Source organism: Kwoniella europaea, chromosome 1, assembly GCF_036810445.1.
Source record: "Kwoniella europaea PYCC6329 chromosome 1, complete sequence".
Taxonomy (NCBI): Eukaryota; Fungi; Basidiomycota; class Tremellomycetes; order Tremellales; family Cryptococcaceae; genus Kwoniella; species Kwoniella europaea.
In genome coordinates, this window is record NC_089487.1 from 14,320,590 (window position 1) to 14,345,208 (window position 24,619).

General features: G+C 43.9%; 9 protein-coding genes across 9 annotated transcripts; 6 read left to right on the forward strand and 3 right to left on the reverse strand.

The window, feature by feature from the left end:
• Window positions 1–553: 553 nt before the first annotated feature.
• Window positions 554–1,228, forward strand: V865_005474 (uncharacterized protein; the record flags this gene model as incomplete). Its single annotated transcript, XM_066229246.1, has 1 exon — window positions 554–1,228. One exon carries the CDS (start codon window positions 554–556, stop codon window positions 1,226–1,228), a length of 675 nt encoding a protein of 224 aa, XP_066085343.1.
• A 136-nt stretch (window positions 1,229–1,364) lies between these two features.
• Window positions 1,365–1,637, forward strand: V865_005475 (uncharacterized protein; the record flags this gene model as incomplete). Its single annotated transcript, XM_066229247.1, has 1 exon — window positions 1,365–1,637. The coding sequence occupies one exon, from the start codon at window positions 1,365–1,367 to the stop codon at window positions 1,635–1,637; it is 273 nt and encodes a 90-aa protein (XP_066085344.1).
• A 401-nt stretch (window positions 1,638–2,038) lies between these two features.
• On the forward strand, window positions 2,039–3,007 carry V865_005476 (uncharacterized protein; the record flags this gene model as incomplete). The annotated part of the gene is made up of 1 exon (XM_066229248.1): window positions 2,039–3,007. The coding sequence occupies one exon, from the start codon at window positions 2,039–2,041 to the stop codon at window positions 3,005–3,007; it is 969 nt and encodes a 322-aa protein (XP_066085345.1).
• Window positions 3,008–3,717: 710 nt separating this feature from the next.
• Window positions 3,718–5,788, reverse strand: V865_005477 (uncharacterized protein; the record flags this gene model as incomplete). Its single annotated transcript, XM_066229249.1, has 11 exons — window positions 3,718–3,777; window positions 3,863–3,948; window positions 4,005–4,031; window positions 4,112–4,229; window positions 4,322–4,349; window positions 4,419–4,489; window positions 4,571–4,597; window positions 4,669–4,872; window positions 4,934–5,047; window positions 5,113–5,433; window positions 5,582–5,788. The coding sequence occupies 11 exons, from the start codon at window positions 5,786–5,788 to the stop codon at window positions 3,718–3,720; spliced, it is 1,263 nt and encodes a 420-aa protein (XP_066085346.1).
• A 472-nt stretch (window positions 5,789–6,260) lies between these two features.
• V865_005478 (uncharacterized protein) lies at window positions 6,261–8,506 on the reverse strand (the record flags this gene model as incomplete). The annotated part of the gene is made up of 11 exons (XM_066229250.1): window positions 6,261–6,558; window positions 6,723–6,810; window positions 6,878–6,889; window positions 6,975–7,092; window positions 7,267–7,462; window positions 7,597–7,693; window positions 7,789–7,834; window positions 7,916–8,016; window positions 8,103–8,179; window positions 8,255–8,299; window positions 8,400–8,506. 11 exons carry the CDS (start codon window positions 8,504–8,506, stop codon window positions 6,261–6,263), a joined length of 1,185 nt encoding a protein of 394 aa, XP_066085347.1.
• A 722-nt stretch (window positions 8,507–9,228) lies between these two features.
• On the reverse strand, window positions 9,229–12,122 carry V865_005479 (uncharacterized protein; the record flags this gene model as incomplete). Its single annotated transcript, XM_066229251.1, has 2 exons — window positions 9,229–11,285; window positions 11,345–12,122. 2 exons carry the CDS (start codon window positions 12,120–12,122, stop codon window positions 9,229–9,231), a joined length of 2,835 nt encoding a protein of 944 aa, XP_066085348.1.
• Window positions 12,123–12,612: 490 nt separating this feature from the next.
• V865_005480 (uncharacterized protein) lies at window positions 12,613–15,796 on the forward strand (the record flags this gene model as incomplete). Its single annotated transcript, XM_066229252.1, has 9 exons — window positions 12,613–12,769; window positions 12,839–13,050; window positions 13,221–13,478; window positions 13,601–14,102; window positions 14,208–14,527; window positions 14,644–14,928; window positions 15,131–15,428; window positions 15,508–15,612; window positions 15,684–15,796. 9 exons carry the CDS (start codon window positions 12,613–12,615, stop codon window positions 15,794–15,796), a joined length of 2,250 nt encoding a protein of 749 aa, XP_066085349.1.
• A 1,203-nt stretch (window positions 15,797–16,999) lies between these two features.
• Window positions 17,000–19,217, forward strand: V865_005481 (uncharacterized protein; the record flags this gene model as incomplete). Its single annotated transcript, XM_066229253.1, has 9 exons — window positions 17,000–17,050; window positions 17,166–17,221; window positions 17,311–17,401; window positions 17,483–17,590; window positions 17,695–17,791; window positions 17,876–17,968; window positions 18,077–18,327; window positions 18,394–18,722; window positions 18,806–19,217. The coding sequence occupies 9 exons, from the start codon at window positions 17,000–17,002 to the stop codon at window positions 19,215–19,217; spliced, it is 1,488 nt and encodes a 495-aa protein (XP_066085350.1).
• A 3,867-nt stretch (window positions 19,218–23,084) lies between these two features.
• V865_005482 (uncharacterized protein) lies at window positions 23,085–24,356 on the forward strand (the record flags this gene model as incomplete). Its single annotated transcript, XM_066229254.1, has 2 exons — window positions 23,085–23,200; window positions 23,297–24,356. The coding sequence occupies 2 exons, from the start codon at window positions 23,085–23,087 to the stop codon at window positions 24,354–24,356; spliced, it is 1,176 nt and encodes a 391-aa protein (XP_066085351.1).
• Window positions 24,357–24,619: the final 263 nt, after the last annotated feature.

Consider the following 24,619-nt stretch of genomic DNA (forward strand, 5'->3'; position numbering starts at 1 on the left):
GAAAGCAGAAGTTAGAGGTACTACAGATACCATTTCTTGGAGGCGAAACTCTCTTGTCAACCTGTTCGCGCGATCGTGTTCTCATGAGGACCCTATTTTTCAGCTTTTATAGTGTAGCTATTCCATGCTTCATAACCTCAGTGATATCCGTTCTTTCTGTGTTTCTGGTAGTTGCGAAGTGTTGAGTTGAGATGTGTTTCCCTGTGGCTTTGGACGCTGGGTACAGTGAGCTTCGTATCTTCAATTTGGATCTCACAGTGCACAGCGTTGCATCGAGGCGCACACTCCCTACGGGGATCCGTGCCCTTCTCAATTCAGATTACAGGAAAAGAAACAACGCTTTCAGGTCAGACTAATCCTCAATCTCTGTTGAAATTTCTTCTTCTTTCTTCTCTTACTCATTCCTTTTGTGGTATACAATACATACTTCGGTCACGAACACATCTTGAAATAATACATAAACTCATCTTCGTCAGCTTGATTTGCATTTGTGCCACCATGACCTCTCAAAAAGCGAGACTCCTATTTGACTCATCTAAACCCCACTCTCAATATGCCAATTCTATCTTCACCTTTGGCTCTCAATCGGTTCCCAGCCGAGATACAGAACATGATCATGTCTTTAATCGAGTCGCAACCCAAAGGCGATTTGCTCAATATCATACTCACCTCCCAAGCGATGTGTGACCACTTCACTCCGATACTATATCACACACTCAATCTCAATAGTAACAATGCCAAGCAGGTATTTCATGGTCTTTGTTTAGATCATGGAAAGAAGAAGGGAAAGAAGAGATCAGCCGATCGTATGTTTCCATTCATGATAATCGACTTCCTCATTCTCATGGAGAGAAAACAACGTCTACTAAGCGAGTCTTCCGCAAGAAAGACCACTAGTCTCAGACATACCCGCAAGCTTTTTATCGAAGATTCAGCGGGATTTGAAGTGTTTGTCGAACTGCTCAACCTTACCCAACCCTTGAAACTTCCCTATGGATTCCCAGTACTGCCTCGTTTCTTCGGTCGACTGGAGACTATATGCTTGGGCTCTTCAGTTACGGCGTTTCCTAGTGATCTTTTCACGAATCTGGTTCAGAGCCCGCTACCTATCGAGTGGAAGAGGTTAGAATCATTATACTGCCAAAATATGTGCTTAAATTCTTGGACTTATACCGCTTTGGTCTGCTCTGTCGGAGTACATAGCCCGTCGAACCGTCATCATTCATGAGGCATACTTTGATAGTACTCTCCTTCAAGCTCAGATGTCCACCATCATTTATTTTCGCGATTGCCGTTGCCAAGCCTGTCGAACAAAAAGAAGTGATTTTTTCCCCTCAAATTCCTGTCCGTTCTCTAATACCGATATGGTGACCTCCATTGTAGAACGAACCAAGTTCGATAAACTCCACAAGAGGAAGATCCTACCTGATCTCACGCTCTACAATATTCCTCGATGTACTCTCAAGACCCCTTGGCAAGATATAGAGAGGGAAGTCAATCTGGAACTCATTTTCCAACATCCCGATGTACCTTCAGAAGAGATCAGCAAAGCAATGTATGACTGGGAAAAGAAGTTTGAAAGTTGGAAGGATGGGGAGAGGATTATTCCAACTTGTGTCTGTTATGGTAAGAAGTAGGTTGTCTCGAATATTGGAATCCGTAGACTCCTTGGAGTGGGAGCGATTTATTGAGCTGTAGTTTTCATGCTATTCTGGATATTCTGGGAGGAACCTTAGGTTTGTATCCCTCTCTTATTTGTCGTAGTGATACCTACTGTATGTACTGCTTGTGAGACCTCTAGCACCTTTGCATCCACTGATTCAGCTTCATACCGCCATTTGCATCTGGCATTCTTCGGTCATGACCGAGCTTTTTCCGGGTCGAGCACGGTCCTTTTTACCCGACAAAACAACAAGAACCAAACAAACGTTCCATTGTTCAACTTCTTGATACTACCTATCTATCCACCTCAGCACTTTCCCCTTCATGTCCTGCTTTTTAGCTGAGATATATCAGGGTCGATCTGACCATATCGACGATGGAGTCATCTCACCAATCGTCCATTCAGCCTGCTAAATCCCCCAACCTCGCCTCCTCCTCTCAATCGACTTCACCATTCGATTTCACCCTACTCCCATCAGAAGTATCTCTCCTCCTTCTAGAATCCCTCGGGAGAACATGCGACTCCCACACCCTGCTCAATCTGATGTGTCTTTCGACAGAATCATACAAGTACTTTGGTCCAGCTTTATATCGGGATATCACCATCACCACCACCATATTTGACGGGTTAGATTTCGCTTTAGAGAGGAGAACGGATAAGGAACGATGGGATAAAGATCGACAAGAACTTGTTAAATTGAAGGTAGAAGAAGAAAAGAGTAATACTGTCTCAGGCAAATTTTTGAAAAATCAGAGTACTTCAACCGAATATGAGGATAAGGTAGAAGAGGTGATAGAGGGTAATCCATTAGAAGAACTGTGTATGGTAGATCTGTTATCGATTCATTCAAGAAAGGTAAACCTGTTATCGAATAACCAATGGGTCAATATACAATCTATACAGTCGTTGGTTGGTTTATCAACGATTACCAGACGAGCTTACCGTACCGATATATATCAACCGCAACTTGTGGGAGTCGAGCATAAGAGGTTATTTGATAATCTCATTGGAATTAAAATAAATTCTTCAATCAAGTTCGATCAGAATTCATTCGGACCTCGTACTAGAAATGTGTCTATCACATCAATTGGAATACATCTCAGACCCCTTCAATTTCATCTCCAGATATGTACAGAAGATGATCTCCGACCGGGATGTTTGGGTTTATACCTCAAAGAGTTATGCGAAGATTGGTACCTAGACTTGGTCACATATCATATACATTTACCCAATCCTTCGAAAAATGCTTTACAAAGAGGGAATATCAATTACAGTGCGGATAGGATAATTAGGAAATTGGGTGATTTACCTACTGCCAAAAAAGTGATACTGCCAAAAAAGTGATATTCGATTTTAGGAATTCATGTACAGCCGATCCATCTTCATTCAATGTCTCACCGAAGACTACTGCTGAGTTGTATAAGATGGATGGGGAAGGAACGAGTTGGGAATTGGTTGATTTGAATTGCTGAAATACCCTTGGGGCGATTCTGAGTAAGGTGGAGAACTCTGATTGGATACAGAGGAGTAGTTATTCAGATCGTCTTAAGGTCAGAAAACAGAGGGGAAAGGAAGATGAGGATGGTATGAGAGAGTGTGAAGGAAAAGTTGAAGAGGGTAGACCTAGTCTCGAGATTCATGGTTTACCTTGTATAGCGAGAATTACGTTGGATAGTATGAAGATTGCTGCTTCTCGGAGGATGCTCGGTCAAGAGCACGAGATAGCAGGATGGAAAGAGGGAGAGAGAGATGAGTGGTTGAGGTATAACCTAAAATTGTTCAATGAGGGTGATGGTGATTGGTGTGAGTGTTCGGCTTCTGCCATTAACACGTGAATAGGATGACATATGATCGCGAAAGATAAACATTGTAGTATAGACTTATACGTTGTACATACATACATACATCTAGATAGTGTTGTACCATAATCTCCAACTCTTTTATGTTATATTAAAACTTAAAGGTGTACTCCTTCTATCGTTGCTTAATGGTCGGGTTGACTGGATCACTCCAATACTGGCATACTTACTGTATGATGATTACCTTAATCCTGGTCAATCACTATCACTATCGCCACCAAGGAAATCAAGATCTAGCACAGCTCCCAGAGCGGACTGCAACGAGTGGTCACATATCAGTCGTCTACCCTTTGTTTTCGAATGTTTGTCGTGTGAATGACGAAGATAGTCTTAAACGTACGTCCTCCTTATCCAACTCTATGGGTTCGTCTTCTTCTTCCTCTTCTTCCTCTTCTTCCTCCTCATCATCAGACCCACCTTCTTCCTCTTCGTTCCGGAGCTAGCCCTATTTCTCCTCTCGCGAGTATCTGATGACAACCCACGAGCAGCCTCGAACGTCTTGATGTCGTCTGCATGCAGGGAATCAGCCTGAACTGCAAAGTCTTGTCTGGGGAAGATCAGATGTAGGCAGGACAGTATGATGACTCACCTAGCTCCTGAGCTAGTTCCCGTTTCGCCTTCAAAGTCTTTGCTTTTCCCAGCGTAGGCTGACCTCTCATTCCTAATGACGATAAGAGATTTTGTACGTGTCGTATTTGAGAGGATGTCTATACGGATCAAAACAGGTCAGATTCATGTTAGCTTAACCTGCCCGTTTCAGGACCTTTCCATGAAGGTACATATGTCTCAGCTGACCCACCGTAGGACAATCAGCGAATTCTTTGGCCCTAGTCGACAGAGGTGATAAAATGATCAGCTTCACGCCTCATTACCGGAAAGGCAATCTCAAAGCTCACCATTGTTTTCTCACTCCACAAGCTACCACTATCCTTTTGAGATCTGCCAACTTCGCTTCATCTGGTGCGAGCTGCAGGAACTTCAGAAATCAGCTTACAAGCTCATCCGCATGAAATAGTCAAACCCCAAAAAGAGATAATGTTGAACTTGCCCCTTCATTAGGATCCTTCTTGTTCTTCTATTCCGTACACTGTATCAGCCATGTCCCGCAAATTTCCGCAAATAACATCAGCCATACAGCTGACTCACACTGGATCCTCTTCTTTTCTTTGGTGAAGGTTTTTCCTCATCACTTGACATAACCGATACAGACTTGGACTTTGATTTCCTTTTACCCACAGCCGAGACAGAAGCTGAAGCTGATTTACGTGATTTTGATTTCGATGGAGGTGGTTCGTCGTATACGGACGACATGTCTGAATCGCTCATACGAGCTTGAGGTTCTTCCACATACTGTGAGAATGCACGAAAGGTGAGCTGAGAGCGAAAATTCACCAAGAGCAGAACAGCTCACTGTCTTTCTAGTCTCGGTCTCTTCTTCCTCTTGCTCTTCTTTGCGTTGCTGCTTCTTGTCAGATGGTCGCTTGGGCGGTGTAGACTTGGGCATGGAAGATGGAAAACCTTCATCCTATGTATCGTGTTGGTGTAGAAGTTGAGTTTATAGTATCATGAGAGGATTACATTATAGCTCACATAATCATCATTTTCAATCACTTCCTCTTCTTCCTCTTCTTCTTCACTCTCACTTTCACTATCCACCTTCTTCCCCTTGCTCTTCTGCTTCTTTGTCCCAAATTCATTGATTTTCTTCGGCAAGTTAGAATGATAATGATCCTCTTCATCAGATTCTTTTCGTTTTGACTTCTTTGCTTTTATCGATCTAGACGAAGAAGCCTTGCTTTTCGATCTACCACCCTTGGATGTCGATGGAGCTAAGGGTGAGGGTGAGGATGAGAGGGAGGGGTAACTTGAGCTTGAAGCTCGACTTGATGAAGGTATATTATCGATGTTATCCTATACAATACAAAATAATTAATTCTGTCAATTAGCATCAGTCCGATTGTTTAATTCGGAAGATATGGGATCTACTTCGATGGATTCATGGGTTCATGGAATCGATTTATAAGTAATGAGGTAGGATTGTAATGATAGGTTGACTTACCACTGCAGCTTTCACCAGCTCTTTCACCATACTCTTCCATCTCCCTTTACCCAAATCACCTTCATCCAATCCCATAGTCCTCTCAATCTCTGATCTAGCCATGAATATTGTAAAAACCCCTTGTTCCAGTGGTCCACCGGGTCTGGCGGCATTTCGGACTACGCGAAGAGCGGTTTTCTCGAGAGATGGAATGAGATAGTCGTCCATTATGTATGATGGGGAATGATGAGAGGTGAAGACGAGATGAGAGATGAGTGTGGATAGGAAGATGGAAGATGGAAAGATGGACATGAGGACGCAAACATGACATGTGTGAAGTGGGCGCTTTTCCGTCGGAAAGAAGCGATCGGAGAGAACAGAACCAAATAAACCCATCGAACAGTTCTGCTTGAGAAGTTGTCATTTCATGCGGTGTCATGCAAGTATATTGGCAGTGCATTCCTCCTTTGTAGAATGTGATTGATGCATATAAGATGCATGTGTATGTCACTGAAAGGTGAAGAGAAGTAAGAAACCGTAATCCGTTATGTATAATGTCCGTCGTAATTCATCATCTCGTTATGTTTTCGTATCATTCTATTCTGTCTAATCCGTCCGCTGTGTCACCCACTCGCCATTCGCATAGCTATCGAAAGGTGATTTACCTATATCGTTTAGCATTCCATCTAGACGGCAATCTCTATATGATCAAACTCAATCCTAAACCTATCAGCCCCATCAATCCCCATTCCACCCCATTCCTTCCAGCAGAGCTATTCGATCCAGCCGCATTGGTGCCGTTGGTAGCTGCACTTCCTGTACCCGAAGCGGTTTTGCTCACACCGGCAGTTATGGTAGTGGTGGATTTGCCGATTCCACTGACGGTTGGAACATCGTTACCGGCGGTTTGGTTCGTAGTGTAAATATTGATATAATTGAGTTCGAAATATGCGTTGGCATACGTTGCTGATGCATCGTCGATCACATAGGTGGTGTAGCTATACGTCACATAGAGAGAGATATCAGCTTGGTCTGGTTGTGGATTGATAAGCGGAGAGTAGTAGAAATCGAATGTGGGACCTTTCACCTCATCCATCAAAATTAAGGTTTTTACACCTTTTTTTGGTAAGAATTCACTCGAAATCGACGTTTCTCAACTCACCATGTCTTGTCGCCTTCCAGTACTGGACAGGTCTGTTCCAGGAGTGCAGGAAGGCCAGCGAAATCTCCACATAATGCAATATTCAGAGCTGAAAAGATGCATAGAAAATGTGAGCAGAACAGTCCAGGTCAAGGCTAAATGAGAGCAGAACTTACTGAGAGTTTGTGCTATGAAGATGAATTGTGGTAAGGGGGTACATTGGTCAGATTTCGTTCATGTAAGGCCTGGTTGAGCTCTTGAGCGGTCACTCACGCTCGAAGAGATTTGTAATGTCACAAGTCGAAGAAGAGTATTCAGCAGTCGGCGTTCCCAGTACGGAAGTATCGAAGGTATCGGCAGTAGCTGAGAGACTGTCCGGGACGTTGCTTCGCTACGATCGAGATGAGGAGTCAGCTATTTATCACAGATGAATAGTGTTCAACTATACGTTTCTGTCGAAAATAATGATCTCGGGGTCTAGTATGGTATCGTACTTCCCGATGCCATTTTGCCAATTTCCATTACCCCTCTTTTGACGCTAAGAACAGAAGCAAACCATACTCACCGAGATAAACCATATCTTGATCGCGTCGTTTGTCCACTCGGTGACAAAAATTCCACCACCAGCTTGTGAGAAAGCCTCCCCGTAAGAATTCTCGTTCTGATCGTAGACTGTACAACCCGATCCTGAGTTGGCAGATTGGTCGCAGTCCGTTGCGTCGATTCTGCCTACCATCTGAGAGTTCTGATCTATAGTGCATCTGTAAAAGATGGTCATGAGTACAAGTTAGAAAGTGCTCTGAGTAGATCTTTCAAGGTCGTTCATAGTAGACGGAGATAGAGACGATACAGGCAGGTTTGAGGGTAGAGAAGTTGTTCATGATTTGTGACTTACGTTCCCCCAGATGTATGTAAAGCCATCATATTCTCTTTACGTTGGTTTATGCCTTCGAATATATCGATCTCACCTCCTGCAGGCCAATTTGCTCCTTCTGTCAAAATGTAAATAAGCAAGCATCAGCATCCTATATGATATGTGATACGTAAAGTTGCCAGGTCAAAAACTGGGATGCAAGGGGTCACTTACGAGTCCAGAAAGCTCCCCACACGGAACATCCATAAGGTAAGTGTACCTATGATAAAACAAAAGCATGTCGATCAGCAAAACAAAATCTTTGATCATAACAAAAATCATATATTAGATGAACACTCACAGCATCCATGACAAAGACTGTACCAGGACCATAAGTGTTCTTAGATAGTAATTTAGGTGCATATCGTTTTTCGTTATATGGTACGGAGGTTGTATTGTCGACTGTGATTGTAACATATGTGAAGTAAGATCAAGATTTTGGGTTACATGCACTTTCAGATAGTTCAACGGAAGCGATCTGCACTTACCCTTGAGAATCACTCTACCTGCATCGTTGGTATATAACAAAGAAGTGTTCTGAGCAGTTGCCCAGAATGTATCTCCGCTAAATCAAACAAACCGTCAGCACCATGTTCAGTGGGTGGTAGTCGGAGTGAAATAGGTGAGGGTATAGACTCACTTGGTAGTATTATCGTAAGTTTCGGCTGGGAATCTCCAGCCATCGCTACTCAGTACGAACAAACGCATCAGCTATTGCATTTTCTGCATACAATATTCAAAGCTCGGAGCAAGATATAGTTATATGAGGTAGTCGGCTGACTCACAAGAATGTCGTACCGTGATGACTCTCCGTCAGAGGATACTGAGCCGCTTGGACTCCTCCTAATGCCAATACTACGGCTAACAATGAAGTGCTGAGTTTTGATATCATCTTGACCATCTATGTAGGACAACTGGTTGATTTCTGACCAGATCAGGAATTACGTTGTTAGGTGTGTATATCTATATATATCAAGGGCACGAATTTTGCTATCAATCTTTTTATGTTGATGGAAGCTAAGTTGGACGAGTGTTCAGGGCGTTGCCAAGGTTGATTGATCGGTGTTGTAACGAGCGTGTGGTGTGGTTCAAAGATCGATGACGTGAGTTGAGATCAGACAAAGGATAGTCGGAACCTTCCAAGCAAACGATAACACGCAGAACAAGAATACAGAATCATCTGGCTCATAAGTGGGATGTTGAGATGTGAACCGTGCCAAGCTGGACAATGATAGTCTCAAACAATCAACAACAAAGAACATGGGATGAACCGCGGATAAACACAAACACACGGCCCTGATTATAGATAGGGTGAAACCGACCTGTCCACTATCACTCTATCGTGAATGCAGTCATGCTTATGCTTATTGTTCGAGTCGGCATCCGCATGCATGAAATTGCAGTACGGTGCAGTGCATTGAGTTTCAGTCGTATCAGTCAGCAAAAACCTAATTGGAAGGATTGTATACCATAGCGAAAACCTTACGAACTGGAAAGGTCATGCAAGATACATATGAAATACATGCTACTTTGACTTTCACTTTCACTTTAATCATTCCCATAGCATCGGCAACAGATCAGGCGTAGTGATCTAAGTGCCTTGATACTCTACAATCAATTTGAAGCTTCTCCCGATCCAGACCTAGAAGGTTTCCTAAGCACCGCATTCCCCACCGGACTATCCCTCTCCCTATCTTTGGGGTTATTCCATATATTACTGATCGGAGGTGTATTCTCCCTCCTTATCGGTTGTCCCAAGCTATTAGGCCAAGTAGGACTGAGAGGTGGGAACTCTCCTCCTCCTGTGGTGCTAATGGAGGTGGTAGTAGTACTGTTATTGGGACTACTCAACCTAGCTGAAGATGGTGGAGTAGGTACAGGTGATCCACCTTCATGTGAGGTAGGAGGATTCTTCAAGACGCTAGAAGCTACATTACCTATGTTTGCAGCTTGACTCTGTTGAGCCAATGCGCTAGTAGGACTAAGTACAGCTCTAGTCACGATTGACGCCAGACTTGGTCCAGCCGATCCAGACCCAGGTCCAGACGCTGTTGAGGCAGAAGAGGTCGAAGTGGGATTTTGTTTATTGATTGGTAAAGGCGGGAAGTTAGGAGGCGAGTGATTAGGCGATCTGACCCCCGCTCCGTCGTTTGCAGGTGAATTGCCGGATCCACTGGAATTATTTGACGATTTCGCTTGAGCTTGCGCTTGAGCCTGTTCAGCCAAGACGCTAGGTGGAGGATGGAAATTGGGTGTGGGTCTAGGTCGTACATTAGGCAGATATATACGATGTTGTAATTGCGGTGGCATCAATGTTGTATGATGGGTAGTATTGGGCGGTTCGTTGTTAGGTGAAAAGTTAGCAGGGTGGAATGGCAGTGCCGCAGCATTCACACCGCTCGAAGTGGAAGTGGTGTTGGTAGATTGGGAAGATGTAGGTCCAGACGTTGATCGGGAGGGTTGATTAGCCAATTTGGGTGGTCTGAATGCAGGTGAGGTATTTGGATTAGCATTGGGAGGGACGGGATGTTGAACCTGATAGAAGCTGTTAGGATGGGTGGGACTATGTGCAGGTTGACTAGGACTGGGTCGGAATGTAGATCCAGCAGAAGGGAACCGAGGTTGATATCCACTCGCACCGCCTGCACCTCCCCGAGGTCTATAAGCTGGTCCAGCTGTATAATGGCCATTGAGATTGGTCAATGACGGATGAGCAGATAAACTTCGTTGACCACCAAATCCTATTCCACCGTAATCATGATTATCATTGTTATTGTTGTTGTTTGATCCATATCCCGCAGCAAAGTACGAGGCGGCATTACTATTTTTTCTCATCGCTCTTTCACGATCTTCTTGATTTTTCTTTTCCACATCTTTGATCTTCCCTTCTACTTCTTTCAACTGCTTTTCCAATTCTTCTTGTTCAGATTGTTTCTTGGACTTCTTCGATTTCAACTTTTCGAACTTATTTAGTACCTCATGCAACTTTTTGTCCTCTTCTAATCTAGTCTTCTTATCTTTCTCACGCAATTCCTCTTCTCTCTCCTTGATGGACTTCCATTCCAGTTGAATCGCTTCTACTTCGATGTTCAGCGCTTCAAGTTTAGATTCCAAAGTATCCAGTCCACTCTCAACATCACTAGCATCCTTCTCAGCTGACTCTGCTCCGGCCCAACCTTGTTTCACTTGTTCCTGAGTAGCCAAGGCTTTCTGCTTGGAACGTAGGTCCATAGATCCAGCTTTCTCAATTGCCTTTTTCACATTCTCAATCTCAGCTTTCAATGCTGCCTCTTGCCGTTGGGAAGTACGTCGAGCTTCTTTGATCTGAGTTTGCAAATGTTCCTTCTCTGCGTGAGCAGTCGCGATAAGATGTCGCAGTTGGGCGGTCTGCGTATCCACTGCATTGAGTACGGGAGTGGGGATGATCGTAGCGGTATCAGGGGATAGGGTATCGTGTGATCCTAAAGCCAGGGAGTCGAGAGTGGCGACAGCATCGGAAGATCGTGTGTGAGATAAGTGGGAAGAAGAGGTTGGATGACCTGGTGAGCCACCGGTGAGAGAATTCGACCTTGATCGTGGTCTTGAGCGGGATCGTAACGAATTGGCTCGAGAGCGAGGATGAAGATTCGAGTTGGGTGTTGGAGAAGGTGGGATGAGAACGCTCGTTGAGACTAAGAGTAACCAGACAAGTTAGCTCTGTGAAATCTTCTCGATACGTGAGGTAGCTTACCTAAACCTTCACCACCTTCTTGACTGAACAACCCTACAACCCTTAATTCCACCTCATATTCCTTCCCTGGACTTAATCCATAAACAACTACCACGGCTCTATCTTTATCCATCTTCTCCTTTCCCCCTTTCCTCTTACCGTGTCCTCCAGTTGTACCAGCCAATACTAAATCTTTATCTTGCGAAGTGTGATTCGTAGCTGAAGAGGCAAAACGGGGTTTTCTAGGTCTTCTTCGGGTAATTGAACCTTCTTCTATCCCTTCTTCATCATTCACCACTATAGCTGTGTTCGATCCAGATAGATCTTCATGTTCGTCTTCCCAATCCAGTTCTGAATCTTCATCTTCGCTTACATGAGCATATATCCTAGACCATGGTTGACCATTTACTGAGACAACCACACCGTGCGATAAGAGGTCTTTAAATGATGATGATGATGATGTATCTATCCAAGATGAATAATCTACTTCGTCATCTTCTTCTTCACTTACATCTCCACTTCTCTTCGCCCTGGGTGTCGTGAGGTTAGAGCCGTGTATGCGTTTTTTGCCCTTGGAGTGGGAGGGAGATTGAGCGTGGGTATGGTGATTTTGATGCACCAGATGAGGAAGAGACGAATGAGGATGAGAATGGGAGGGTGGGATAGGAGGCGTGAGTGAGAGGGAGAGTGTGAGTGCCAAGGGAGTGAGCTCGAGGACAGTCAGTGTGAGCGGTCGAGTATGAGGGGAGATGGTATGCCACTGGGCCGAGGATGAAGGGGTGGATGTGGTGTTTGTCATTTCGACAAGCCCAAGAACCGGATAACCGAGGGGGGGAGAAGAGATGAGGTGACCGACTTTTACAAGAGCGATGATGCTACGCTTGCGATCTAGATAAGTGAAGAGACGCTGGATGGAGGATGAGCTGGCGATTGCTTGATGTATATGCCGTAGTGATAAGATGTGAATGTGAATCTGAAATGCATTTCCAAGTTGACTTTTTACATTCTCTCGTCTCGTCTCGTCTCGTCTCGTCTCACGGCGATTCACTTTCCTTTCCTCAACCCACCAAAGACGGAGATATTCACAATCTCCGCCGGGTGGATGTGGAGACTCCACTCCGTGCTGGTTGAACCAAAAGTCAAAAGGTCGGAAAAGTTTGTTTTCATCCGTGAATCTTGTGTAATATCCAGTCATTGATGAACATCTCGAGGATATCATAGGATTATACCCACTGCACTCGAACCGACTCGTTGGAAGAAGGGCGATTCGTCAGGATCCAGTCATCGAAATGACCACCTCTTCCTCCTCTACCCTACCAGGGGTCAAACACAGAGTGATAGGTCTCGTATCAGGAGGTAAAGATAGCTGTTTCAATCTCATGCACTGCGTTGCAAATGGTCATGAGATAGTCGCTTTGGCTACTCTCACACCGGAGCCTGGAGTAGGTAAGGCACTCCAGACATTCATTACTTGACTGAGCTGGATGAGACTGACCATTGATGGGGGATTCGTAGACGAACTTGATTCACATCTATATCAATCTGTCGGTACCCACCTGTTGCCTCTCATTGCGAAATCGATGAATTTACCGTTATACACCAGGATAATTAAGGGAAAAGCCGTGTCGAAAGGTGCTGAATATGGAAGCAGGCTTCAAGGAGGTGAAGGATCCGGTGAGAAGGGCGATGAGACTGAGGATCTGACTGAGTTGTTGAAAGAGGTCATGGTGGGTAGTATCCCTTTTTTGATAATCAGAACGCACTCCTAGTCCTCGCTGATCCTTCACATGTGTTCTTATCTTTATCTCACATCACCACATCAAACCATCCCTTTGATACATTTCATTCTCTGTACTCTCGATACTTCTATCGTTCATATCCGTCCATCAACCTCTAGTCTGCCCATCCCGACGCCACTGCTCTATCGTCCGGAGCCATCCTCTCAACATACCAGCGTCTACGTATCGAACACGTTTGCTCCCGACTCAATCTTGTGTCTCTAGCCTACTTATGGCAATCTCAGCAGATGCCTTTGTTGAATAAGATGTTGAATTGCGGGATGGAAGTGGTCTTGATGAAAGTTGCTGGTGTAGGATTGGGTACGAAAGTCGTAGGGAAGACATTAGGGGAAATCATGCCTTTGTTGACTAGACTTGTCAGTACCTCATTCTTCTGATGAGCCTTTTCTCATCATATGGACGATAATCAGTACCATCAATGTAGTGTTGGACTGTATGTTATTATAGATCAGCTGATATAATACGTTGGCGGGTGTAGGAACATACCTATGGTTCTCATCCAGCGGGCGAAGGAGGGGAATATGAAACCCTAACATTATCCACGCCTTTATTTTCACATCGAGTGAAATTGACGAAAACGAAAACGATCGTGACTGATCCAGAACCGTATCCTGTCGCTTATCTCAAGGTGGAGGATGCAGAATTAGAACCCAAGGAAGGTTGGGTGAGGCCTACAGTCCAAGAATTAAGGGAGATGTTGGGTTTGGATAGTGAAGTACCAGGACAGGAAGGGGTGGATGAAGATGGGTTGGAAATTTTGGATGAGATAAAGGGGAAGCGGGATCTGGAAATATTGAACATAAATGATGAGAGACAGGATAGGGATATTCACCAAAGTGGAGAATCGCCTCAAGGGAAGAGTAATGGAACGCCGAGATTTGAGAGAAGAGGTAGATGGTTCTGTGTTAGTGTTGATGGTGTGACGAACGATGATGAAGATGTAGGTGAAGAGCTGAAAATGTGTTTCGATTCGATATCAAGTGAGCACCAGCATTCCATCATCCACAATCTGACGATTTTAACATGTTGAATTTGTGTATATTCAATTATCAGTCAATACTAACTAACGAGTTGATCACTTTTAGATACCCTCCAATCACATGGTTTATCCCTCCCACTCCATTCAACTCACATAACTCTGCTTCTCTCGTCAATGTCGCTCTTCCTCCCTGCCAACGCAGCTTATAAAACGTATTTCGGAACTTCGCCACCATCCAGAGCTACTGTGGCTGTACCATTGCAAAGCAGTAGATTGCGAATCGAAGTTATCGGATTTGACGATACCCCCACCCCATGTTCATCTTCTTCTTCCTCGAAATTGGTCGGAGATAGAAATGCATTGCATGTTCAGAGTCTAAGTTATTGGGCACCGGCAAATATTGGACCGTACAGTCAGGCAGTCATGGTAAGTGTGTTTCATCTAAAGCATCTTCAGACTTTCGTTACATATCATATGTCCATATCTGCCTCTACGTAATGTCCTACTACCTGAAAGAATCGTGCTGATGAGTCGATGATTAGGTAAATCAACGTATTCACCTAGCAGGTCAGATACCTCTCTTACCCCCATCCTTAACTTTACCTCTACCTCCATCGAACGGTTCTCCGTACCCCCATCAGGCAGTTCTGGCGTTACAACATGTAGGAAAGATTATAGATGTTTTGAGAAGTAGGAATTATACGGGTGGTGGATGGGAGGGTTGGATCGAAAGTTGTGTGGGGTGGTGGGCTGGACCTTCCTCTGGGGATGATGTTGGAGATGATGTGGGAGTGGTAAGGAAGGCTTGGAAATTATGGGTCGAGAAGGTGAGTTAATTTCATATTTCCTTTAGTATCTGCAAATGTAGTGCAGTATCATTTGGGACGCCCATTAGTCTTCTTCTTTCTGTGTCTATGGGGAGAGTAGCAAAAACCTGTTGGGAATACCACCAAACTCTGAAAGAGATGCGATGATCCCGCGTAACTCTTGAGTGGATCGACGCTGATTTGATTTATCATTGACCCGCAGACAAACTCGCATCAACCACCAGTGATATTCGTCCAAGCTAGAGAACTACCTAAATCCGCTTTGGTAGAATACCAAGTGAATGTCCATACAGGTCGAAAAGGTGTTGATCCGCTACCTGAAACGTCATCCACTTCGATACCACAACAGTCAGATTCAGAGGAAGACGATGAGGATGATGAAGATGAGGATCTGATACCCTCATATAGATCTGGATCCGATGAGGATCAGGAAGTATGGTGGGAGATGTATGAATGTTCGGGTAAGAACCAAGGTTCGAGAGGGGTAGTATTCTCTCCGAGTAAGTATGGAATGGTATCCGTATCCATGCTTATCATGCTCCTATACTTGTCAATTCGCTGATCTATTGTGTTTATAAGGTATCGAGTCTCTACTCAAGATATCTGAACTGTCGGGGATAAATAAAGCATTTGAGAAAGCTGTAACGATTAGGATATACCATTTACCTAACATGAGCGATCAACGTGAGTTAAGTGAATACAAGGTTGTACGATGGGAGAGCTGACATTGAATATCTTGCTTTTTCAATTTGTAGTCACGACGTTCACATCTACATTGAAGTGTAATTACACTCCGATACCCGTGTACAGTATACATGATAAGAACGGTAAAGAAGCGATAGTGGGGTTAGAGGTATTTGGTATATAATATATCGTTGTATTTGACCTGACCTCTTTCTGCGAATGTGAACATAGAGCAGCTCACCTGCCGGGAATGACCCCAGAAATGATTGGCATGAGATCTGGGAGTTCTGGAATCTGATGAGATCGCTGCTGTATGATGATGATCACTTGTACGCGCCACTTTGCGAATCGTGTTGGGTGTCTTGTTTCATCTTTTGTGCTATATACTCTAAATTCACGCGTGTGTCTTTAGGGTGACCCTGAATCAATAACAAATCAACGAAAACACAAAAGAGGAGTCTAGACAATTAATTACAATAGGTGCTTGTGCTTTGCTTTGCTTTGCTCTTTTAGTTGGATTTCAACGTTTCAGCTTCAGCTTTTCACCTTGGTTTGCTATACTCGCCATCCGTACAAATATTCAAAATCACCTGCCTGTCATTATCTATCATCTTCCTTGCATAACATTGTCGCTGTCCTGCTCATCACTATCATTGAAACTACACGCTCTTTCGCCCCCTTACACCTAAAACACTATCGCTCTCACCGCGTTTCGCGATAACATTGAAGAATCAACGCTTGGATCCAGCCAGCTCTCGATTCGTTCATTCGTTAATCAACATACAACACTTGACTTCTCTGGTAGAAGTTTGACATACATCAAATATAGATAGCTGTAGAGCAGCGTAGATCCACTGGGTAGTAGATCGGGATATACATAGATATCGTGAGTTGATCTGGATGCTGTGATATATAGGATGAAATGTTGCTAAGTGATTGATGTTGACTCATCAACCGACAACACTTTAGTCGATACATCCTATTCACCTACCTACTTTCACATTCTTACTGTCAAGTAGTGTTAGGATCAGAGGGGCGATTACAATAAAAGAAGAGATCCTTTGATACCTTTTCTTACTTTGCTCCTTTGGGATCGATTCGTCACATACAGTCAATCTCATTCTCAACATATCCAATTCTCACCAATCATCAATCTTCAATCAATAGCGAATAAGACAGTAGCTATAGAACGAACTTGCATCAGGAAGAAAAAATTGGTTTCATCACTCGCGGGTCGAGAACCCCTTTCTTTTCATTCACACTCTTTCCATACAACCGAACCCAGCCACCAAGAACACTCGAATTACCCTCCCTATCACGGTCACTTACACCTTTTCGACGAACCGTCAAGATAACCGTCAATATACCTAGTAGACCATAAGACATCATGTGCTGCTGCGAAGCGGAATGGAAGAGGGAGGTGGTACCGGATCATAAAGTGGGTTTTGAGCAATTCATATATTGAACAAAAGGGCAAACGAGAGGGTTACAGGGTCACGGATCATAAAAAATACGTCGTCGAAGATTTGGCTGATCATTTATTCGTGAAACAGTTTGATTTCGTCAATGTTAGGGAATTTCACAAAACAGATATATGGACTAGGATAAAGTGAGCTTTTTGTTTGGCAAAAGACAGATTTTCAGTGTTTTCCTCGAAATCAAAATACAAAAGCTGACTGTGCTTGATATAATGTCTAGGTACATATTCAAATATGTCTTTTTATTGAAATCCATAGCTGTGTACGGGTTGGATATATTCACAGCGTCGACCATGATCCTCGCTGATCATGTGAGTCAACTTTAAGACTTTCTCTCGGAAATCTTGTAAAAGTATTTGGGCTGATGGGTGAGATTTATTGATATACCCTAGTGGACAAACTCTATTGGTCAGAGGTGTGGAGATAATTGTGCGATTGACGTGCAATTCAAAATTGCCAAATGGGTTTTTGTAGGATGTATTATATTTTCTTTCTTACTGGTGAGTCTTGAATTCCTCTCTCATCAAATGTACCTCTGGTCAACGCTCGAACACAGGACCTATAGACCTGCATTTTGAGACTGATATTCTGACTTCACATGTAGCTCGCGTACGAGACCTGGAAAGCCAAACAAGTCATCGATTCTCGTGATATATCCTATGCGTTCACTAATCTTATGGCGAACGATTACTACTCTTTCCGTGAGTTGTGCTCATACTCGTACTCAATGAAGTAGATAAGCGAATGGCTGATCGACTCGTTATGTGTCTTCTCTTTAATCACAGGTAACTATGATAACTTCTGTTTGTTCTGTCATATCGAAGGTTCGACAAAGAAGAAAGATGATTTCGCTTTTTTCGTCTTCTTCACTTTCAAGGGTGAGTCGCAATCCACCTATTACATAAAATGCATCCTCTATTTGGCCGTACCAGGAATTTGCAATCTGTTCTCGCAACAATGCTAATGTGATTTTTAAACTCACACAGGATGGAAACGACTCCTACTCGCCGATGGACCCCGTCAATCCATCAACGCCCTGGTCCTCTATTCCTTCGCGTACGCCTATGGATTCCAGACCAGTGATATCCCTGCCTACTGGGACAACTCAGCCATCACTGCGATGTTGTTGTTCTCAATGGTTGCGACTGTATTGATCTTCGCTGGTTCGCTATTGTTGCTTATCGTGGCGGCTATCTGCTACGTTCCGTTGTTATGCTACATCCAAGGTAATCTCAAGGTAAGTAATGGAATCTCCTCTTTTTTTGATAAAATGATTGGCGGCTGATTGTTAGATCATCATTAGGAATATGTCTGTCACAAAGTCGACAAGCGAATTTCTGAACTAATCAAGAAGAAACAACGACAACGAATCGCGCGAAACGCAGCACTGGAGAAGAAGATGGCTCAAGGTGGAATGAAGAATTCCAAAGGTGAATTACTGGAAGATTCAATGCCTCAGCCTACCTTACCTCAAATCTCGTTAGATGATGTAAATGATGATGGTGAGCCAATGAAAAGTAGGAAGAATGGTTTGGGTATGGATAATTCTTCGTTGAAAGGGTATGAGTATCCACCACCTGGTGGGATTGGTTCGCCTTATGGGTCAAGTGGATATAGTGATGATTATGGAAGGTGAGTTGGAGATGAATTTCACTTTCAAATCACACAACGATGAAGGTATATGTATAGCTTACTGAAGTGTTCTGGTGAATCAGTTCATCCAATCTAATGGCCAACGCTGCGCCAATAGGCATTTCGTACCCACCACCTGTCCAAGGGTCCATACCCACCACTCGACCATACTCACCTTCTTTCCCTACTTCACGATCTAATTCCGATTTTTCCCAACCCTCCTTGCCATCTTCAAGATCTCACTCGGATCTCTCGCAACCTTCTTTCCCACCTTCGAGATCACATTCAGATTTACAGAGGTTTGGCCCACCGCCATCCAATACAGGTAGGACATCGCCATATGATCAACGATATATGAGGAACTCGGGTGGATCGGGAGGATTACCTTATGATCATCCTCAGTCAGTCACTTCCTCTCATGGTTATACTCCCAATGGGTATGATCACGCGCAGGTTCCGTATCCTCAAGCGATGAGTAATAACCATGGATGGTAGGATTGATTGATGTATAGATCTGTTTGTTTGTTTGTTTGTTTGTATATTACACTGCATTTGATGTATAATTTGGATCATGATGTTGATTATTGGATATTGCAACTGCTCAGGATGTGGTACTGTATCCCGTAGTAGGTCTTCGGTGTAAGCTACATTACAGCGGCTAACCGCAGCCGTACGCGTGCGAAGGAAATGAGTAGATCTAATCTTGTCAAGCATCGGGATATCCGTCTCAAGCGAGGTTAGGTGGTCAACGTCAACGTCATCAAGGAACCCTTCCGAAACACTCTTCTTGGCATTATCATGATACTGAACCCTACGATGCAGCTGCGGCTGCACTGTGATGGTAAAAGTGGCTGAACAGCTAACAGGAATTCAAGGGAGTTACCTGACCGTGAGAAATGAAGGCTGAGGAGGGAGGGTCGAGGGTTGAGGGTTCATAGGTACGCGAAGATACCTGAGATCTTGTATGAGATATGCAATGGTCATCAGTTTTGTATGACAATCTCGATGATCTCAACAACGATCTTCATCGGCGGCTGTTAGATGTAAGGCGCAATGAGTTACTAACCCAAACAGGTCAACCCCCTTTTTGGCTTATACTTGGGACTTAGCTACTTTAGCTCAATTTGAGAACAATAAGAGAATTGGACGACCGGCAAACGGCGTTTGATGAGGTTTGACACTTTGTCACTACCAAATAAGACTAAGACTAGTTACAGAGGTATAGCGCTTGCCTGCTTTTCCGAGTTAGATTTTCGAAATTTGATTTTCGATTTTCGGGTTTGAAGTTCGGTTATGAAAGGTATTCGTAGATGAATCGAGATGAAACAAGGGGATACAATAGATGAGATCCTACCCAATAATGACATAGGCATTGGATGCACCCCTACCTCGGAAGCAAAGAAGAAATGGGTCTAAGAAGAGGGATGGGAAGCATAAATTTGTGTCGGATCGGGTGACAGGCACGTTCGATTGGTGTTCAGATTAAGTGGTAAGTTGTGCGAAGAAGATTGAGGGCTATACGAGTGTGCTACTCGTAGTGACTGATCCTGATGTGAGACCCGTAGATCGTAACCGAACAGCAAATTCTGTAGCGAACAGGTGAGAGAGATGTGATCGCATCATCAATTGATCAATTCCATCGCCCAATAAATGATGTAGTGCAGATCTTCAGCAGCAGCTACTGTAGAGAACTCATAGGAGTATAGTGTGCATCGTACTCTTGATTGTAATGTACTTGTGCGTACCATGATCTAGACACGACGTCATCAAAGATCCTTACGGTACGGTATGTCCTGTGATCCTATGACGATTACGATATTTTCATCCGGTGCTGGTTTCGATACTGTAGTGCGGAACTCGATGCTATCACGGTAACAGGTCGATAGCTGTAGAGATCATTAGATCCCTGGGAAAATGACCGAGATGTTGGGATCTAAGCTCTTTCGCTACTGAACTTGTGCTGTCATGAGATTATACCGTAACATCTTTGACGAGATACCGTACAATTATCGATTATTACGGTAAGGCATGAGAAACGATTGGGTATGTAGATTTGTGCAACATGACATGACATGGCGTCGGAATAGACGTAAGTAGGTGTGGCATTCATCAAAGGCTCCACCATATCATTGTCTCTTGTAGGAGGCAGATTGATATTGTTCGGTATCGAGGTGAATTATGTGGATTGGATGAAATGATGGGAAAATGCACGAAAGCCACATTACTTTTGAAACTAATGACCCATCCAGGTTCATGCAAGTATTCCGTATAAACCGGCCTGGAGCGTCCCTGCCCTCGTTGTCACCATGTGTGTAAACTTGCCTAACTGTAACTGATCCAATGATTTGGAGTCACCTGTCGTATCAGGAACAGGTTGAGGCATCTTTTCATGTTTAACCCCAGGCTACGCACTCCTCCTCAACCCTCTTTTTCGAGCATACAGTAAGACTGGAAAGGCACTGACCAAACTGGCGAACGATGCAGTGTAAGTAATCGTAACGTCATCGAGTTAAGTTACCGGTCGTACTAATTTTCTGGTAAGGATTTTCATCTTTTCAGGGGCTGGTAGAGGCACACGTTATACTGTCTCGGTTCGCTACCAGGTCGGAGGATTATCCTCCGAAACATATAGTAAATACAACTGTACATTCCGTTGATTCTACTATTGCATCCATTATCACCTGAGAACGACGAGCGGTCAAAGCGATCGGAACGGGAGTCGGAGTCGGTCCACTCTAGGTAGACCGGATACAATTATGTCTATATGTACACAATATGTTAATGGGAATTATGAACTTTGCTTGATCCCGTTGGTATGATAGGAGACTGGGCGTCGTAGATAGGAGATAGGTTCTATCAAATATGCTGGCAGCATCAGAGCCTCAAGTGACGATGAACATCTAATGCAAAATGACCTCGGCACGGGGAAGAGCTGTGATCATCTTTTTTTTTTTTTCGGCGTTATGCGAATAGCAGTACATGATGTACGACTTTTGGTCTCCCAGGTAAAAATGGAAGCATCCCAGATGCCAAATGCCAAATGACCAAATAGAGTAACGCAACATTTACCCCTGAGCATATATGCATCCTGTTGTACTGAAGCCAGTTCTCAAGCCAAAGAATATCGTACTGTAATGTATGCCGTTAACACCGGATGATGGCCATCCTTTTTTTTTCTCTCTTTCTCTTACATACACGTACGTCGCTCTCCCCACAATCAGAAAAAAACCTGTGAAAACAGATCCCTGTCTTCCGGCTTCTGAAGCAAATGTCTACATATAACACCTGGCCGGAGCCCTGCTTCTCTTGCTATCATTGCATTTCATCCTGATCTTGGTCATGTTCATAATATATCATTGAGGGTTTTTGGGTAAACCGCCAGCGAGCTCGATCTCAACGTAGATATCTTTCATCATATCTTGCGTTATCGAAAGACGACTATCTCGTTATCAACCCCCCAACCCCAACCTTTAGAAGAATTTAGATCCTACCTGTACATACATCCGATCCTAGCATCGTAGGATTTTAGGATCCCAGATTGATCCCAAGTGAAACATTTCGTATTCAACCGAGACATTTTGTATATAAATTTATAATAACCCTTCTTTTCACAAGTACGTTGACTTTTTCTCCCTTTTTACCCTTTTTTTCCTTTTGAGAAAGTAGTCACTTAGGAATAGTTTAATACCGTACCTTACGCCAAAATACAGGGAGAAACGAATAAGACAAGAGACAGTCTGACCAAAAGAGGTCAGTGATCGTCTTCTCTCGTTTCGTCTTTGTATTTGTTCAGATTACTATAGATATCGGATCAGATCAGATCAGATTATTGGAGTAAATTGGTCCGATCTGCGATACGTCTGTAACGGATACCCTGGGGAGGGGTACGAACCAAGCAAGGGTTTGATTGTCTTTGATTTCGGATTTGGGTTGACCTCATACGACATACGACATACGATACTCTCAGTAGACCGAAGAGAACAGAGAGAAAAAAAATAGTCATTAATCGTTACCACGGAGATATATAGAAGAGGAGTATCGTTGATTCTCAGGTTCATCTCTCCATCTCTCGACATCAAAAAAACGCCCACTTTCCTTTCAAACCCATTTTTTTTCCTTATTATCTAACACCTACCACTTCAACCACTTGCTGCCCCTTCGTCATTCTTACACCACCACCACCAAGCCCAGGCCGCCAAAAAAAGAAGAGCTCATCAGCTGCTCATCATCAACACCACATATCTATCATATCTTTTCATTTATCTCTGGTATCCTAAAGTCGATTCGACTTCAATATTCTACACCATGAATTCCGTCCTTGCGACACCTTCAGTGCTCATGCACCATCCTCACATACACGACATGCCGCCTCCATTCGATGGATATGGGTCTGCCTATCCACTAGGTCTGGCCGAGAGCTCTCAGTCGCCCGGTCGTCGTCAACGGATATCTATGGCATGTCAGTATTGTAGACATCGGTGAGTCGATCTGGCTTCTAACCTCACACACAACTAGCTTCTTGTGATGATTCGGTTGATGGGTCCTTTGGCTAACTGAATTGTTTGTTGAAATAGCAAAATCAGATGTTGTGGAGGATCACCATGTAGGAACTGTACACGAGCAAAGAGGGAATGTGAATATGCCCCTGTACCAGAAGAAGTGAATAGGGCAACTAGGGAGAAGAAAGCTATAGCCAAAGCATCCAAGGCGATACAGAATATATCACCCATCACTACTTCTTCCCCTTACTTCCCTGATCAACCAGTCTTCAATGTCCCCTACGTCTCTGGACCTGGACCTATCCGACCTGCTCACTTGGGTCATCGTCGTACGGTCTCGATGCCTAGTTCCGGAGTCGCTCCGTGGGTTACACCGCCCTCTGCGCCCGCACTGGCTTCTCCACCAATGTTCGAATCCCCTCATTGGATGTATAACGGTTGGACAGCCGGGGCAGGTCATGTACATGGACATGTATCTGCACCAGCACAATATCCACTCCAGACGCATCATGAACATGCACATACGCATGCACCCCTATCGACCTTCCCATCTGTATTGGAACAAACACCAATGCATGATGCATATCTCAATGGTCAAGTGCAACATGAAGTTATGGTATCTAACCCTAATCCTACTCCAGCCGATACATCACGTTCGTCATCGACAGAACATGATTATCCACCTAACATGATTCCACCACCTACCTTACCTACCTCATGGTCTACACCACATTTACCTACTCATACATACCTTCGTCCCGCTATTCCTATCCCTGTTACCCCAGTGGTGACCAAAGGTACCGGTACTTCACCTATAACACCAGCTACGACAACAGGATATCAAACTCCTTTTCCTACTCCACCACTATTTCAAGTCCCCTTTGCTTACCATCAACAACCACAACAGCACGGGCAGTATCCCTATTATTCCCCTTCACCACTTGGACAGAGTACCACGACTTCCCCCACACTAGCACCGGAGATGTCACTCCCTCAAGAGAAAGAGCAATTGATAGGATTGGGTATAGGCGTACCGGAAGTAACAACGTTACAGCAAAATGAATATTATCAGACGCCCACACCGACACTCTCATCTGATGAATATTTCTCGCCGTCAATGCAAATGCAATTTTAGTGGATATACGGGTGAACACCACATAATCCTATGACCTACCTTCTGATAGGACCTGACCCTCAAAGCTCGACTCGACTGCTCGACTGCTCAAATTCTCTTACATCACACTCATGTAGCATATCATTCCTTTCTATCGCTTTATCTGTTTATCCTCGCTCTCAATTAGCTTTGACGGACTTTACAGACAAAAAAAAACAATTCATATTTATATTTGTTAATTCTACGGGACACTATGGCTCCTTTCTCGGTTTGTTCGCTTTCAT